Here is an 18,439-nt window from a genome sequence, read left to right as displayed (position 1 = left end):
TATATATATATTTCACATATACATCATCCGATGGTGGTGTGATTGGCCCCCGCGTTTTTATCTCTCCCAGCTGTGTGTATGGACGGCCGCGTGTGTTGTTTTTCGTGTGTTTGGTATACGCGCGCGCGAACCGCGAATAAAGGTCGATGACGATGCAACGGGTTCAAGATCAGGACAATGGGATCAACATCAAATTTGGCTCGGGTAAATCCCGAAAGGGCGACTATAGGCTGGTATCTCAGGAAACCGACAACAACAAGGACCGTCTAAATGGGACCAATAAGACAGGTGAGCAATGCCGCGAGTTTATTCAATATACTATAATATTCGGAAAAAATGCGAATCTCGTTGATTCTGTCTCCGCACGACAGATCTTTCCTCTAAGAAATTAGAAATTTTACATTTTCTAATATTTTATAGAGTTTTATAAAGCCAATTTCTTTAAAAACCATTTTTTACAGTTTTTCACATATAAATATTATATACGATTTACATGAGCTTGTCATTTATGTTGATTAACAATGTCTAAATTTTCTAAGAGAAAATTGTGTTATATTGCTAATATAATATTAGTACAAGTGACGTTACTGATACATACAATAAATGACGAAAACATTAATAAGTATTGAGAGAATTGAGTTCGCTCTCGCTCTCGTTGTTTCGAGAAGGATTCTTATCCTCTTTATCTTCGAAACGCGTAATGATTTTTGTTAATGCCAGCATTGCCAGCTGGAATTACTGATAAAACATACGGAGGTTATCGTTAGCATGTTGTCCTTCCGCTTATGTTAGATATTTGTATGTTTTGTCATTCAATTTTTTTTAGATAAAATGCATAATGAGTTGATGAACATTAATGATAGGTATTATATTACATTTTCTCTCTTGTGTTTTTCTGTATGTGTGTAACAGGAAATGTATTTTACGATTATCGATAAAAAAATATGATATAGAAAAAAATTGAAGGTCACAAAACTAAAGTTCAACTTCTTATAACGTTAATTTTTCCGCAACAATGCACCTGCAAAATACAATTACATTTTTAAATATAAAACTGGAATCATTTTTTTTATATATATTATAAATGTTTGTGATTTTTCTTTCATATCACATATTTTTACATATAAAGTATCTTAAGGTAAGCTCATAGATAAGGGAATACTTTATGATATATTTTATTTTTTCTGTGTATATTTTGATATAAAAATATGAGGTATTTATTTTTCGATGACTTTGGTTTAATATTTTTTGTAACAGAAAATAACGAAAAAGATCTCGATATAACGCAAAAGAAAACAGAATAGTTGCATTTAAAAAAAAGCACTATTGCACGTTGCAATGGGAAAAGTAATGCCTTTTAATTCTTTTATCTAGCTTGTTTTCTGTTTTGAGAAAGATATTCCCTATTGAAATTGCTAGAAAAGAATCAAATTGAATTCCAAATATCCTTTTTCACTTTCCATTAAAATAAAAATATAAATAGTTTATATTATTAAGTCATATTAACAATTTCGATCTTTGAACAAGACTAATCAATGAATTATAACCATTAAAAAAATTGCAGTTTTTAAATCAGCGAAAGAATTAAAAAAGCGCAAAAATATATTTATTAAATCTAAAATATCAAAAATATTCCAGTGATATATTAGTGATATATAATGCTCATGATATGTGATTCGTACTTCTATTCCGTTTCTTATCGTGATACGACCCGTATGACCAATAGTTATATCCCTCTCTCTCACTGTTTCATACTCTCTCACTGTCATCATCTCTTATTTCCTTACCTTTACAATTCATACCATGTTTATTTATAGTTTTTTGTATCATGTTTTGTTCTTTTTTTTTTCCATTTTTACGCTTCATCATTCATTTCATTCGGTATCATAGTCAATTATTATAAATGGAACTTTTATAAATAGAAGAGTTAAATATATAAAAGATTGGCCTATGAGCCAAGAAGCAAATTGAGTAAACGTAAAACTGACATATAAACGATTAAAACGCTTGCCAACATTTGTATCACTGCAAAATTATACAGCTTTCTTATTGTTACTTCTCTTAGTTACAATATTCATTCATAATCAGTGTTAGACGCATGCTGAGCTTTATTCCTAACAATTTCTTTCATCAAAAAAGCTCGTATAAAGATATAAATTTGCAACAATATTAAATTACTTTTAAAAATCTGGAATTTTTTTTTCTTTTTGTGTATATGTTTTGTTCTATTTTTTTTTCCAACATATTTAATGATATTTTAAATCTTTGATAAATAATAGGAAAAAATATCTTTTTAAAATTTTATGTATGTATTGCACGTTGCAATGGGAAAAGTAATGCCTTTTAATTCTTTTATCTAGCTTGTTTTCTGTTTTGAGAAAGATATTCCCTATTGAAATTGCTAGAAAAGAATCAAATTGAATTCCAAATATCCTTTTTCACTTTCCATTAAAATAAAAATATAAATAGTTTATATTATTAAGTCATATTAACAATTTCGATCTTTGAACAAGACTAATCAATGAATTATAACCATTAAAAAAATTGCAGTTTTTAAATCAGCGAAAGAATTAAAAAAGCGCAAAAATATATTTATTAAATCTAAAATATCAAAAATATTCCAGTGATATATTAGTGATATATAATGCTCATGATATGTGATTCGTACTTCTATTCCGTTTCTTATCGTGATACGACCCGTATGACCAATAGTTATATCCCTCTCTCTCACTGTTTCATACTCTCTCACTGTCATCATCTCTTATTTCCTTACCTTTACAATTCATACCATGTTTATTTATAGTTTTTTGTATCATGTTTTGTTCTTTTTTTTTTCCATTTTTACGCTTCATCATTCATTTCATTCGGTATCATAGTCAATTATTATAAATGGAACTTTTATAAATAGAAGAGTTAAATATATAAAAGATTGGCCTATGAGCCAAGAAGCAAATTGAGTAAACGTAAAACTGACATATAAACGATTAAAACGCTTGCCAACATTTGTATCACTGCAAAATTATACAGCTTTCTTATTGTTACTTCTCTTAGTTACAATATTCATTCATAATCAGTGTTAGACGCATGCTGAGCTTTATTCCTAACAATTTCTTTCATCAAAAAAGCTCGTATAAAGATATAAATTTGCAACAATATTAAATTACTTTTAAAAATCTGGAATTTTTTTTTCTTTTTGTGTATATGTTTTGTTCTATTTTTTTTTCCAACATATTTAATGATATTTTAAATCTTTGATAAATAATAGGAAAAAATATCTTTTTAAAATTTTATGTATGCGGAATAGAAAATAATACATATTAGCATAACAAATGTTTATTTCTGTTACAAAACAAAACAAATGTAAAAAATAAAAATTTTTCAGAATATTTTAATATATATAGAGAAACCGAAATAAATCTATCTTTTTTTGTAAAAAAGAAAAGAGCATATTAAAAGATAAAAAAAGATTTGTTCGATAAAAATTCGATTATATCAATTGGATTCCTATCGATCGTTTATAATTCACATTCATTGTTTGAATGTTCGTATAAAAGCAAGTCAGAATGCATATCACAACAGAAACGACTTCCGCATGTGAAGTGATCAGTATCGGTATTACAATGTTGCATACTGATGAATCGTCGCTCTTTGTCGGTGACGGGAGAAATTACAACTTTTTCCTTTGTCCACGCGTACGCGCAACATGTACCAGAGAGATACCTATTTTGTTCTTTCTTCCTCTAATACATGAATCAGCGATTTTCATTACATGATATTAATGAACACTTGGGATATGCTAATCGTCTTTGTAAACATAGTGAAAATTTTAAGATTTTTGATCTCTCTCTCTCTCTGTTTACAAGTGCTCCAATTTAGTTTCTATTTAGAAAAATTTCTTTTTGTATAGTATCTTCGCTATAAATATCTTTTACACTAATTGAAATGCATTGCAAGCGGGATTTTGTGTAATATTTTAGCTATTATTTGGTGTATTTACAAAATTGTTTCCGAACTGTTCAATATATTCTAACATTCTTTTTTTACGTTTTGAGCGAATTTATTGTACCCAAGAACGTGTACCTGAGAACACTTGAAGCATCAGATATGTAACTTATTGTTTCTAGGTATCAAAGTCTCTTCTACCATTCATAACTCATTAGCATATCAATTTCCATCTAATTACCATTATGAATCTGTCTAATTATCGTCACATAATACATAAGAAGATGCACATTGAAAGACTATTTGTTATTATATACTTGCTTGCCTAATTACTGTTATTTGCTCAAGCTTTTCGCGAAATGGTTATACAAGATTAAAAAACCATATTGCTTAAACCATACTGTCTTTTCTGTATTTTATTTGTCAAATTATATATTGAACAATTCACTGCAATGAACAGAAAGAAATTGAGAATTTTCGAGAATTGTTTAATGTCTTTTTCCATCATTTTGCTTTACCTATTTAAATAAATTCATAGAAATCGATTTCTTCTATGTCAGTTCTTAAATTAGAAACAATGATAGCATACAATGACAGACACTTGTCAAGTAAGTGAAATCTTTTCAAGAGATATTAGATATTTTTTCCAATATAATAAAGTTAAGAAATATATTACAAAGTCTATAAATTATGCGCTATTGATTATAGCAGATGAAGGAATCAACCCCCAAGTTTTTAATAAAACAAATCTTATAAAATCAAATTAAAAGAGAAAAAGATAAAAAAGTATCATAGAAAGAAGAAGATAATGATGTTATTATGTATTACTATAAGTTATAAATGACATAAAAACTCTCGAAAGAATAAATAAAAAATTCTCAAGCATATTTATCCTCGTTACAGAAAAAAATGAAAAGGTAGAAGAGGAGTTAATCCCACCGGACGGAGGCTGGGGATGGCTAGTGCTTCTGGCCGCCGTCATGGTGAATCTTCTCATCCCTGGCACCATCAAGTCCTTCGGAGTATTGTTCGTCGAATTTCTCGATGTATTTGACGCATCACCAGCAGCAGCTGCGTGGATACCGTCGCTCTGTTATTTCTTATACAGTTCGCTGGGTAAGAATCGTCGTTATATATATATATATATATATATATCGTATATTACATCGATAAACTTTTCGGGGACGTATCCATAGTTTTTAGATATCTTTCCTAGATTGGATTCTATTGAGAGTTTTGTTTTCTTCACATGTCCTAGTTTTTCGCGTTTACATAATTCACGATTAAATATATTTAGATTTAGTCTCATTCGGTTTACTGTTATTCGTTTGCCTTATCCAAATTTCAAAACTCCGAGTCATGTGTTTTTACATTAATTTGATTACAATTTCATGATAATCATATGAAAAAAATAAGGTTATCAGAATATATTAATTTATACGTTACATCATAATGCAAATACGGATTTTATATTACATTCCGGTAAAAATAGATGGAAGCGGTTCCAATTTCCAATAGTATGGACTTCGTAACACGGAAAGATTTGCTTGCGTTTATTGTTTACGTGTGCAGTTTTCTTCGTATATTATGAATCACGTCGTATATTATGAATTTGAGCAAACAAATTAAGAATCATTAGTTAAGAACAAAAGAATTGTTTACGCGTATTACATTTGATATGTGATTCTGAATCATCGATTTGTGTCTTTTTAAGAATGAGAAATCATGGTAAAATCATGGTAAAATTCCAAGAATTAGAGAGATAGCTGCATGAATAATTTCTAAGCAAATATGGCTGTTCTTACTTGCATCTTTTGATTCGATGATATCTTATCATTCTAGGCCCATTCTCTAGTGTACTTTCGGTCAAGTATTCCTATCGTACGGTAACTTTAATAGGGGGGACATTTGCTGCGGTGGGGATGATGCTGAGCTATTTCGCGAACTCTGTGGCCTTTCTATGCGTAAGGTAATTTCTCTTCTTTCTTTTAAAATACAATTATACTATTTGATCATATTTTGCGCAACAAATACCTTCGAAGAAGCAATCAATATCGCATCTTGTTTAAAAAAATAAAGAAATAAGATAATTTTTTCACAATTATACACAAAAGCTAGATTTATAAAAGTAAATATTTTAAGTAAATATATTATTAAGCTTTTGGTTAGAGAAAAAGATGAATAATAAAAATAAATATTTTCCATATTTTTCAAAAGAATTACAAGAAAACTTTTTAAAAACAATTGCAAAAAAAATTTCAACATTACAAAGATAAAATGCAAATATTTGAGTAAATCTATTCGGTATTAATAAAGATGAGCGACGATATAAAAGAAATATTTAAATATATTAAATATAAAAAAAAGTTTTGTGGAACTCAACGATTTTTTTTTAGTTTAATCCATATATAGATATATTCTGTCGAATATATCTCGGGGTATTTATTGCGTAGCATATTATTATATAATGCGTGAATATTTCTTATGTAATTTCTCCTGTTTCTAGTTATGGTGTACTGGTAGGTACGGGAGCGGGATTAGCGTTTCCTCCGACTGTATATATCGTGACGTCTTATTTTGTACGGCTACGAGGACTTGCCAACGGACTCTGCATCTCCGGCAGTGCGTTAGGCTCGATATTTCTTCCACCCGTTTTGGGCTTTCTTCTACGAGAGTATGGTTATAGGTGAGCTTCTTTATTATTTATGTAAACCAATCATTTAAATATCCGATAAATTCTACGGAAATGAAAATGTAAGAAATCGTGCTTACAATTTCTATATAATAATAGTTCTATCATTGATGGCCAACTGTGTTAGCAATAATAAAAATTTACAAATTACCTGTCATTACCTGTTAAAATACTATTAGGTGATAATATATAATCGATGACATATTTCTTCGTTTGTTCGCAGAGGCGCAGTATTAATAATGGGTGCTGTTACATTAAATGTCTGGGCGAGTGCGCTTCTGTACCACCCAGTGGAATGGCACATGATACCAGCTCGATCTCCGGATGACAATGACGTGCATGACGACGAGGAAACCGTCACTAGCAGCCCGGAGCAAGCAACCGAGAAGAGTAACAGCCAGCTGTTATCGTCGAATTCGACGAGCGAGAAAGCCGCGCCGATCGTACCGAAAAGCGCATCAAGCGTTGCCCTGGAGTATTACAAAAACACACCGGTGCAGAACCGCACGCGAAAGATCAGCGCACCTATCGGACGCGAGATCAGTGGCCAGATGCACAGCACGCCGACGTTACACGCCGTGCCGGAGGGTCGTGGTAGCGTGACCGATTCCAATAAATACTCCAGGACATTTGCAAGATCACCGTTGAATTCGCCTAGCGATTCGTCCTTCAATTACGTCAGCACACCGTATCACGGTAGCACCCTATCGGTCCTGCATCCAGAACGTGCATCTACATTGACGCTGAACGCTATTTCCAATACATTCGCTAGAAAATCGATGACGACCAGCGGGCAGGAGACGCGGCGTAAGGATGAAAAAAGCCAACAGAACAAATTCTTCGATGTTAGCCTGCTTAAGGATCCCATCTACCTCGTCATTCTTATTTCCAATTCCACCAATGCCATCAGCTACACCAATTTCGTCATTCTGTTACCAGCCTACGCCATCTCTCTGGGTTTCGACAATTGGGATGCATCATTGCTACTGTCGATCGTCTCTATGCTCGACCTGGTGGGCCGTATCGGCGGCTCCGCCCTTTCCGACATCAAGATCATGCCTAAGCATTGGTATTTCATTGGCGGTCTGTTCGCTTCCGGCATTTCTTTGGCCATCCTACCCACCTCCAACACGTATGTCATGCTGTCCGTCTACTGCTCTTTCTTCGGTCTCGCGTCTGGTATCTATGTTGGCATCACCGCCGTTATTATGGCCGACATGCTGGGAACGGAGAAGCTTACTTCGTCCTATGGTATCTCGTTGTTCGTCAACGGCGTCATTCAGCTGGTGGGGCCACCCATTTGTGGGATAGTGTACGAGCAGATCGGCAGCTACGGACCGATCTTCAGTATACTTGGCATCATTCTAGTATTCGGCGCGTCTCTTTGGGGTATTGTGCCATTCATCCGACGAAGACAGGCAGCGTTGGAGAAATCCGCCAAAATAGATAAAGTATAGTAGACCAAATAAATGAAAAGTATATAAAATATGACAATTTTTGTCCATCATTAGTACTGGACACTCTTTTCATAGTTTTACGTTTTAAAATCTGAGTTTTAGGATAGTACATATTATATATGATAGAATGCATATATGATAGAAAACTATTCTCATTTTCAAGTTTTAAAATGTAATGTTATGAAGAAATTATATATATAATCGAGTCGCGACATATGACTCGATACTTCGTAAAGGCACACATGAGCTTAATTGCGCAATTGCTTAAAGATGGCCATGTATACACGTATGCATGTATATAAGAGAGAGAGAGAGAAAGAGCGAAAACGTGGCCGAACATTAAACTGTGATGTTAGCGTGAATGTAATGTATCGAAGCTACACTGGCGAAGAGTTTTCGGATCGAGCAAAGCTTTGGAATTTGAGCATTTTGCTTAGTCCGATAATTTTTCGCATAAATTGTCTACGATGTATGATTGTATGACTGTCGAATAATTAGTAATTATAGTAATTATAATTGATTGCCAAATAGAACGGTAAATGTGAGAAAATCTTATTGTACCAAATATCAGTTTACTATCAGTTTACTATCTTGAATAATAACCGAAAATTGTGCGTAATTAATTAATACAAATCGTTAATTTAAAACCTATATTTCATTCTCTATAGTATTACATTTTTCATTAGTGAATTGACTGATAAAAATGATATGATATAATGATGTTTACCATCTTTATCAGTAATTTTGATTATTACGTGCACTGAATGAGAGATAATTCCATCATATCAACATTTTTTTTCTTGTAATATAAAACGGAATGCTGAATATGTGTTGTTATATTTTTGAAGACATAGCTATAATACAAGAATGTCATTTAGTAAAAATCTAGTTTATTATAATATCAAAACACGAGATTGAGATAAGTACATAGAAATATAATAAAATGCATTTACATTTAGTTTATATTTATAATAAAATATATTTACAATGAAAATGTAAAATGTAAAAAGTACTTAAAAGCGAGAAGTGCTTAAGATGATAAAACTATAAGAAGTTAGCAAATAATAAAAGTTTCTTTTCTATTTTTAAGAATAAAATTAGTACAAGATATATACCGCTCTTTGAAAACTAAATGAGAAATATATAGATACACATGCAACGGTCCGTTTTAAATTACAAGAAACCGAAAAGTTTCAACTAGTGAAATCAATTTCACTCTGTCAGCGATATCAGATTTGATCACATTTACCGCCAAGTATACGCTCTTATATCGGTGATGAGGTAACGTATAATGCGGCCTCACGCACCGCGTAGTCCATTTTTGACTATAAAGCGTATTATTTAGGGAAACAATTTTCGAGAAAAAAACTTTTTTGAGAAATCGCTTCTTTTCTCGGAAGTAGAAAGAAAGAATATATTTCTGCCTTATAACCGAAGAAAGAAAAAATTACCCTCTCTCTGAAAGTAAAAGTTTTGCATCGGCACGAAAAATAATTCAATTTTACTTGAATATTTAGTGAAAAAACAATGGTCACGATTGGTACTAACTGTGCATCGGAATAAAAATACGATGACAATATAGCATGTACCAATTTCGTTTCTATAAACGAATCTAGTAATAAAGTAAATTGGCACACAATTGTAGATACAATATCTATTTCTAAAGACTTAATCGCACACACGTATGTAAATGCGATCTTACTGCTAGAATGACTAGAATGCTAGAAGAGTGGATCTTATTTATGAGAACTATAGTTATTAAACAAAGACCAGAATTCTGGTATGGGTTACCATTCTCTCTCTAAATTAAGAATGAATTAATGAAAAGGATCTACAACAATAATAAGACGTGATTGTATAAGCAAAATATATCTGGTGAAATGTGTATCTTTATCCATTCTAGTGTTAAAATATCGTCTTGTGTCAAAAGAGTTTTGGTCTTGCGAGTTTTCTCAATTATTAAAGGAACTTCAATTCGGTCGATCCACTTTTCAAACTTTCGAAATTCGCCGGAAATAATGCCTTACGAGTAGGTCATAAGCAGTTTGTAAGTAATATATAATGACTGTCGAATAATTAGTAATTATAGTAATTATAATTGATTGCCAAATAGAACGGTAAATGTGAGAAAATCTTATTGTACCAAATATCAGTTTACTATCAGTTTACTATCTTGAATAATAACCGAAAATTGTGCGTAATTAATTAATACAAATCGTTAATTTAAAACCTATATTTCATTCTCTATAGTATTACATTTTTCATTAGTGAATTGACTGATAAAAATGATATGATATAATGATGTTTACCATCTTTATCAGTAATTTTGATTATTACGTGCACTGAATGAGAGATAATTCCATCATATCAACATTTTTTTTCTTGTAATATAAAACGGAATGCTGAATATGTGTTGTTATATTTTTGAAGACATAGCTATAATACAAGAATGTCATTTAGTAAAAATCTAGTTTATTATAATATCAAAACACGAGATTGAGATAAGTACATAGAAATATAATAAAATGCATTTACATTTAGTTTATATTTATAATAAAATATATTTACAATGAAAATGTAAAATGTAAAAAGTACTTAAAAGCGAGAAGTGCTTAAGATGATAAAACTATAAGAAGTTAGCAAATAATAAAAGTTTCTTTTCTATTTTTAAGAATAAAATTAGTACAAGATATATACCGCTCTTTGAAAACTAAATGAGAAATATATAGATACACATGCAACGGTCCGTTTTAAATTACAAGAAACCGAAAAGTTTCAACTAGTGAAATCAATTTCACTCTGTCAGCGATATCAGATTTGATCACATTTACCGCCAAGTATACGCTCTTATATCGGTGATGAGGTAACGTATAATGCGGCCTCACGCACCGCGTAGTCCATTTTTGACTATAAAGCGTATTATTTAGGGAAACAATTTTCGAGAAAAAAACTTTTTTGAGAAATCGCTTCTTTTCTCGGAAGTAGAAAGAAAGAATATATTTCTGCCTTATAACCGAAGAAAGAAAAAATTACCCTCTCTCTGAAAGTAAAAGTTTTGCATCGGCACGAAAAATAATTCAATTTTACTTGAATATTTAGTGAAAAAACAATGGTCACGATTGGTACTAACTGTGCATCGGAATAAAAATACGATGACAATATAGCATGTACCAATTTCGTTTCTATAAACGAATCTAGTAATAAAGTAAATTGGCACACAATTGTAGATACAATATCTATTTCTAAAGACTTAATCGCACACACGTATGTAAATGCGATCTTACTGCTAGAATGACTAGAATGCTAGAAGAGTGGATCTTATTTATGAGAACTATAGTTATTAAACAAAGACCAGAATTCTGGTATGGGTTACCATTCTCTCTCTAAATTAAGAATGAATTAATGAAAAGGATCTACAACAATAATAAGACGTGATTGTATAAGCAAAATATATCTGGTGAAATGTGTATCTTTATCCATTCTAGTGTTAAAATATCGTCTTGTGTCAAAAGAGTTTTGGTCTTGCGAGTTTTCTCAATTATTAAAGGAACTTCAATTCGGTCGATCCACTTTTCAAACTTTCGAAATTCGCCGGAAATAATGCCTTACGAGTAGGTCATAAGCAGTTTGTAAGTAATATATATATATATATATATATATATATATATACACATATATTATAACTCTATAACTCTATACACAAATACATAAAACAAAAAAACAAAAAAATACTCAAGATATATCAACAATTTTCCCATTAAGTCTTTATAGCTAATTGTTTATATATATATATATATATATACACATATATTATGTTTATATAACTCTATACACAAATACATAAAACAAAAAAACAAAAAAATACTCAAGATATATCAACAATTTTCCCATTAAGTCTTTATATATTTAAAGCTAATTGTTTAAGCTTCTTTCTCTTTATTCATATTATAACTTATGCATATATTATATATTTTTTTGTTTACATTATAAATAAAAATATCATCTTTTAGAAATAGGAATAAAATTAGTCCAAATTATAATACAAGGCATAAAGAAAATCAATGGCTTATTGAATGATAATTGGTGGAAAAAGCATAGATAACTAGCTTTGCAATATGTTTTAAAATAAGGAAATATACAGATGTACACATTATCCTCTGTATTTCCAAAAGAAATTTCCGAATTGAACATTCAGAAATCATTAACAAGAGAAAAGAGGATATTTGTCAATGTAAATTACATTTTATCAATATACATACTTTATGTCTGTTTCCTCCGATTATAACTAATGATCTCTCTCTACTAGTGAAAACAGTTACTTTTCTTTCAAGATAGTTTCTGCAGCTGGCGGAGCATCCCTGAATTTAGGAAACTGTTCCCATGGGGCAGATAGTTCAAATTTACGGAATTCTTGAGCTAATTCCAATGGTTCAATAACTACTCTTTTTTGCTCGTCATCGTAGCGAACCTAAAATAAATCATTGATATATATATATTAGAAAAAAATTAGAGAGAATGATATAAAATTTCATATTTAATATAATTTTAATTAGATCATAACAAATCTAATTTTAATGAGATAGAAATGATTGCAAACAAGTTCTACAAATGCATACAATCTTATTGATAAATTCGTTTGATGCTACATAAAATTAGTTGATACATTGAATGGAATAATCACCTCAACATATCCACTGAGTGGAAAGTCTTTCCTAAGTGGATGTCCTTCAAAACCATAATCTGTAAGAATCCTACGAAGATCAGGATGATTCGAGAAGAATACGCCAAACATATCCCATACTTCTCGCTCGTACCAATCAGCAGCTTTGAATACACTGTTGATGGAGTCAACAGGTGTCAATTCATCGGTATATGTTTTTACTCTAATACGCGAATTGTATCGCAACGATAACAGGTTGTAGACGAGCTATAAAAATAAATAGATGCAAATCTCTGTCTATATATAAAGTTGTATGATGTCAGTTTATATCACATTTGTATAAAAATTTTTATATTACATGTGTGTATGTGTATAAGTCGTAAAGTACAATATATAAAGCAAAAAACCCACCTCAAATCTATATTGCCTACTGGGTACATCTAGAGCAGTAATATCTGACAGATTAACAAACTGTGTATTATGATGATCTTTCAAAAATGTACATATAGGAATAATGCCTTCAGGAGCAATGAGTAACTCTAGTTCATCACCAGCAGTCAATTGTACTTGTTGTATATATTTTGGCAAGCAATCAGTGATATAGCGACCAAAGTTTATCAAACGATCGACATCAATGTGACTGGGTTTACGCACTGTGGCTATAAAAATATTTAAGATGGAACAATGCTATACATTGAACATCTTGCATGCATATATAGGATATTCTAGAATTATTTCTTTCACTTTTCCATTAATATCTGCTCCAATTTCTGACAGAAATTGGAGCAAATAACAATAATAATAACAATTAAAGATATCTTTAATAAATTATAATGTAACACTTTCCCAAAATTTACTTAAGGATATCAAATTACGTATTGAACATAATTGTAAAAACGTACGACGAGTCTCGGGTTTTTCAGTATTTTCACTGGCTGTCGTGGTGTTGCATCGTATTAATGACGGAAAAGCGACAGCATAACCTATCAGATGAACGCACACATTATTACATAATTCGATGGAAAATGCCATTTGTACAATATATTTCATTACATTTTGGTGTAGCAACCGGTAAACTATGCGACAGCCTCCAACAATTCCTCAATATTGATGTCATCTTCTCACAAAACGTTTCAAATACAATTCTAAAGCACAATTATCAGTGGAACATCATAGTTCCTAACATTTATGACACTTTTTACTTTAGGGTAATATCAGAAACTTTCAGAACCCTAGAAATTCTCTATTCGATGGCCAATCGTAATAACGTTTGGTCAACCAATCAGGGTAGCGAAAATGTAACCTTTTTCCTAAAGCAGAAATGTGAAATTTTTAGATATAAAAATTAACACTTTGAAGTATTTGTAAAGGCAAATGGATTATGATCTTCATTTAATAATATAATAAGCTCAATATTATTATCCAAATCTATAGAAGGGCATGTAATTTATATTTTCTTACATATACATAGAAAAATTTGTGAATCGCTGTTACAGATAGTGAGTTTTAACATTTTTGTATCTCAAAGTCTCTTAATAACGAGTTATCACAGTTATCGTCAGCTGGACTGGATAGATTTGAAAATACTGTGCCGCTCCAAAGTTTGTAATTCGACGAGAATGGTGGCTATAATATGCCTTAATTGGTGGAATTTTGCCAAAGACAATTCGAATATTACACATTCGCCTGTATTGAAAATCCACTCCATCACGATATTTGGTTCAAGCACTCTGTTTATTATACTGTAATTAGATAATAATATATGAAATTATGATCTTTTTATATATAATTATATTATTTGACATAACACAATATATATAAACATCTTTTTAAAATCCAGGCTTACTTAGAGGAGATTGTAATATCCACACGCCATTTGCAAGAGATCAATTGTGGATTAAACTTTGTTCTTTGAATTAAGCCTGATAATAGATCAGATCGCTTTGGACCATAAATCACAGATGATAAATCTTCTATACAATCTGGAGTCAATCTGTAATTGATACATAAAGGTCAGCTGAGAAGTAGTATACAATTGTTATACAGAGAAGAATTTTAAGAATAAGCTTTGTTGTTAGTAATGTATTCACTTTAATTCCTCCAAACATTGCTTGAATTCTACAGGCTTGATATCATGGCATTGTAAACGTAGATGCATTTTCAAAATTGTGAGGATAGCAGCATAGTATTCATCTACATGCTCCTCAGGTATGTTATATTTTTTACTTATCCGCTCTAGTACACCTTCTTCTATGTATTCCAATTCTATTGCTTTCACTGCAACTGCAATTTTTTATGCAATTAACATGCGTACGTACGCAATACTATTAAATATATGCTATGCTTATTGTAAATAATTTTGTAAATTTCGAGCAGTACGTAATTTATTGGTTGAAATTTGTTGTATTTAATTATATATTATGTATCTATTTTAACCTCACGTTGTATTAATGGACGTGCGAATGTCTTTTTTAATTCCGCCAGATATTTCGTCTTACTCCCTAAAACATTTAAGAGTTGCGTTTGAAAAGAACTTGTCATCTTTATCTTAATGACGTTTAAGTAATTTTGACAGATCTCTCTCGATTGTGATTTTAACTGAATCTAACCTAACTTCTCAAGTGCTCGCATTGCCTAGTAGTGTCATCTACCGAGAATCAAGAACAACTATTTGGAACACCCGCTGCTTTTTCAATTGTGCATCGAGAAGTTAATCGATATTCTCGATATCGTTGCAAATAGAATTTCTGTCGACGATTAGTGATTTTTAATTAATTCGACGACAATTGATATCGTATTTAAGTGAGGAATGGCATAAGTATCGTCACGGATGGAATACAATTGAAGATTGCTGACTTTTAGGCAAATTTTAACGAACAATCAGGTAGAATTGCAGATAATTAAAGAATGTTAATGAATATTGATACAGAGACACTCATATCTTTTACGATATTGTGTCATTTTACATTTATATATAAATTTTGACATTTTTTTAGGTCAATACAAGACAAGAAGATTCAATAAATTTTTTAATATACTCGGTTGAAATAATACCAAACAGTAGACCGTGTGGCCTAATGGATAAGGCGTCGGACTTCGGATCCGAAGATTGCAGGTTCGAGTCCTGTCACGGTCGTAGAACATTTATTTTTTTTTCCTTCGATGCGTGAAATGTGTCAGATATGTGTTGTAAGTCTTTTTATACCTACATATGCGCTATTAAAGTTCTTCCGGTTCGCTCTATTTAATTTTTTTTACCGTATATAATATAATGTCTTTATAGATCTAGTAGAGACGAAGAAGTTCACAGTACGCAAGGGTAATCTAATTGTCTTTTTAAAAATTTATTAACTGTTTTTAAAATTAAATTAATGTAAATTTAACCTTCTTTCACTGCAAAATTTATTCGAAATCTATTAAGTACTAGAGCAAGTAAGATAGATGCTGTATTTTATTGGAATTTTTCTATTATTAAATTGTTATATGTATATTATATATTATGTGTTTATTGTGCACATTTCATTGCACTAAAAATTTTATATAATTTTTTATACTTGATTTATACTTGACTTTTTATATTTGATTTATACTTGATTTATATTTTTTATACTTGATTGAAGATTTGCACGTATATTTGATTTTTCATGAAATGAGCCATATCTCGAAACATTTCTTTGTATAATGATAAACGATATAGCGAGCAATATGTATATGTGCGTGTGGGCGTTTTATGTAAAATGATAGAGATATAGGATATGGAGGGACAGGGAAGGCATTCACATTTGTATATTGGTGACATTATCAGGAAATATCGAGGATTCCCGAAACATTATTCATTACTCTTAAGCATTTCTAACATTTCCTATGGTATAATAGTGTCATTGTAATTCATTCATTATGACGTTGTCGATATTGCGTTTATAACTTATAAATTATGAAACGTGTAGGTGGCATTTGATCGATACAAATTTAATAGCTTTTAACCTTTTATTTCTATTATCAAGAAGGATAACAAAATTACTCCATAATTAATCAGATTTCGCAGTAGAAAAGTTAACAATCTTTAAACGATGATTTTGTTTTTGCAAAAGAATGCTGAGCATATAAATGAACTTTTATATTAATTTTTACAAAATAAATAAATAATATATATATAACATAAATTTATATATGCTAAAGATATATTAATTAAATATATCTTTAGAAATTAGATATGATATAGAATTTAGTAGCAAAATTATTAATAAATGTATAGTGACTCTTTTTATAATATTTTACTGTTTAAAAACTTTAAATTAATAACGTTGATTATGATCTACAGGTATGATCCGTTCGTTGCAAAGATCAAGCAAGAACCTTCGATAGCTCAGTTGGTAGAGCGGTGGACTGTAGTTGGCATAATTACATAGAGACATCCATAGGTCGCTGGTTCAAATCCGGCTCGAAGGAGTTTTTTTTTGGTATAATTTTTTAGTTCTTTATTGTGAACATATTTTTTAAAACATGATTAAAATATTATAATATTCATTTAAAAAATCTTGTGTATATGTGTAAAAATAAATATTTTTATTTATATATATAAAAGACATAAAAAAAATTATATTAAAAAGATATATAATGCATGCATAGTACATATACACAAAATGTATAAGTGATTCTCTCTCTCTCTCTCTCTCTCTCTGTCTCTTTCACTCTTTTATATTATATTAAACTTTCTTTTTATTTTTTATTAAATAAACCTCTTGTTTATTATGTAATATTATGATAAAACATATTGTCATATTATGCTCATAGTTAATTACATTGCTTACGAAATATTTTTTTTACAGATAACTATATGAACAGACGGAAATACTACAAATAGTTTCCCATTCATCATTTATAGTACAATTGTATGAAGGGTGGTTTCACGGTATGCCATATGTATTATTTACTCTATGCTTCCTCTTAAAAAAAAAGAACAGTTGGAATCAAATAAAAGTTGGAAAACTCTCAGTCACGTTAATAGATGAGGCTAAAAGCAATAAACTGTATACATTACATGTATGTATAAAACTAAAGAAGATAGCTTATCACTTGTCATTAAAAGAACTTGTCTACAAAGAGTATATCAAAAAAGTTTGATCTTTTTTTATTGCAGTAAAAATAGAAAGAACATGAGAAGGAAAAAAAATTGTCTTCGTGTTTCGATACGAGAGCATTGACAGCTTGTTTTTGAAGTTGTAAGCAGGATGAGGGTTTCTCTAAATCTCTCGTTACATTTTTGGCGTGTCACCCATTGATCCTGCACCATTCGATGTTTATCCATTTATCTATTTCGGGGATCGGAACCCTGCGAGGGCGCGCCGACCCTTTTGTCTAATCAGAGTAAAGTGAATTAGCCCTAACACGAGACCGCACCTAAATGTTTTTGTTCGCGTAAGCTTTTAATTCCTTCTTTTCAGCTAAGTTTGACCTAGTACCAAGTACTGCGAAGATTAGAGGGTCGATATAAGGCGTTCGATGTATCGCATCCCCTCTTGTCGTTCGTACAATAGAATTCATCAGTGAACGCGCAACGATTTGTTTCTCGCTTCAACAACTCTCTCTCTCTCTCTCTTCTCTTCAATATCCTGTCAAGATTAACTTTCAATTGCAAAAGAGAATTTTCCAACTAATTTGATATGATAATAATTATATATATAATTA

At 30.7% G+C, this 18,439-nt stretch overlaps 3 protein-coding genes, 1 long non-coding RNA gene and 2 other non-coding genes across 6 annotated transcripts; 4 read left to right on the top strand and 2 right to left on the bottom strand.

The window, feature by feature from the left end:
- Nucleotides 1-6: 6 nt before the first annotated feature.
- Nucleotides 7-9,956, top strand: LOC115243679 (monocarboxylate transporter 9). The gene is made up of 5 exons (XM_029820848.1): nt 7-288; nt 4,846-5,058; nt 5,785-5,911; nt 6,449-6,628; nt 6,858-9,956. The coding sequence occupies exons 1-5, from the start codon at nt 147-149 to the stop codon at nt 8,089-8,091; spliced, it is 1,896 nt and encodes a 631-aa protein (XP_029676708.1). The 5' UTR covers nt 7-146; the 3' UTR covers nt 8,092-9,956.
- A 2,033-nt stretch (nt 9,957-11,989) lies between these two features.
- On the bottom strand, nt 11,990-13,982 carry LOC115243680 (NADH dehydrogenase [ubiquinone] iron-sulfur protein 3, mitochondrial). The gene is made up of 5 exons (XM_029820849.1): nt 13,805-13,982; nt 13,654-13,734; nt 13,163-13,410; nt 12,773-13,018; nt 11,990-12,559 (listed from the first exon to the last, which is right to left on the bottom strand). The coding sequence occupies exons 1-5, from the start codon at nt 13,866-13,868 to the stop codon at nt 12,407-12,409; spliced, it is 792 nt and encodes a 263-aa protein (XP_029676709.1). The 5' UTR covers nt 13,869-13,982; the 3' UTR covers nt 11,990-12,406.
- A 182-nt stretch (nt 13,983-14,164) lies between these two features.
- Nucleotides 14,165-15,396, bottom strand: LOC115243682 (COMM domain-containing protein 5-like). The gene is made up of 4 exons (XM_029820852.1): nt 15,193-15,396; nt 14,842-15,034; nt 14,598-14,744; nt 14,165-14,493 (listed from the first exon to the last, which is right to left on the bottom strand). Exons 1-4 carry the CDS (start codon nt 15,290-15,292, stop codon nt 14,310-14,312), a joined length of 624 nt encoding a protein of 207 aa, XP_029676712.1. The 5' UTR covers nt 15,293-15,396; the 3' UTR covers nt 14,165-14,309.
- Nucleotides 15,397-15,476: 80 nt separating this feature from the next.
- LOC115243685 lies at nt 15,477-18,288 on the top strand. Its single transcript, XR_003885254.1, has 4 exons — nt 15,477-15,635; nt 15,748-15,866; nt 17,073-17,211; nt 17,581-18,288. It is a non-coding gene; the product is annotated as an uncharacterized LOC115243685 (long non-coding RNA).
- On the top strand, nt 15,815-15,887 carry Trnar-ucg. The gene has a single exon. It is a non-coding gene; the product is annotated as a tRNA-Arg (tRNA).
- Trnay-gua lies at nt 17,107-17,200 on the top strand. The gene is made up of 2 exons: nt 17,107-17,143; nt 17,165-17,200. It is a non-coding gene; the product is annotated as a tRNA-Tyr (tRNA).
- Nucleotides 18,289-18,439: the final 151 nt, after the last annotated feature.

This window comes from Formica exsecta, unplaced genomic scaffold (genome assembly GCF_003651465.1).
Source record: "Formica exsecta isolate Colony F162 unplaced genomic scaffold, ASM365146v1 scaffold72, whole genome shotgun sequence".
Classification (NCBI taxonomy): Eukaryota; Metazoa; Arthropoda; class Insecta; order Hymenoptera; family Formicidae; genus Formica; species Formica exsecta.
The sequence above is the reverse complement of the archived record's forward strand: the minus strand, read 5'-3'. Positions and strand labels throughout refer to the sequence as shown.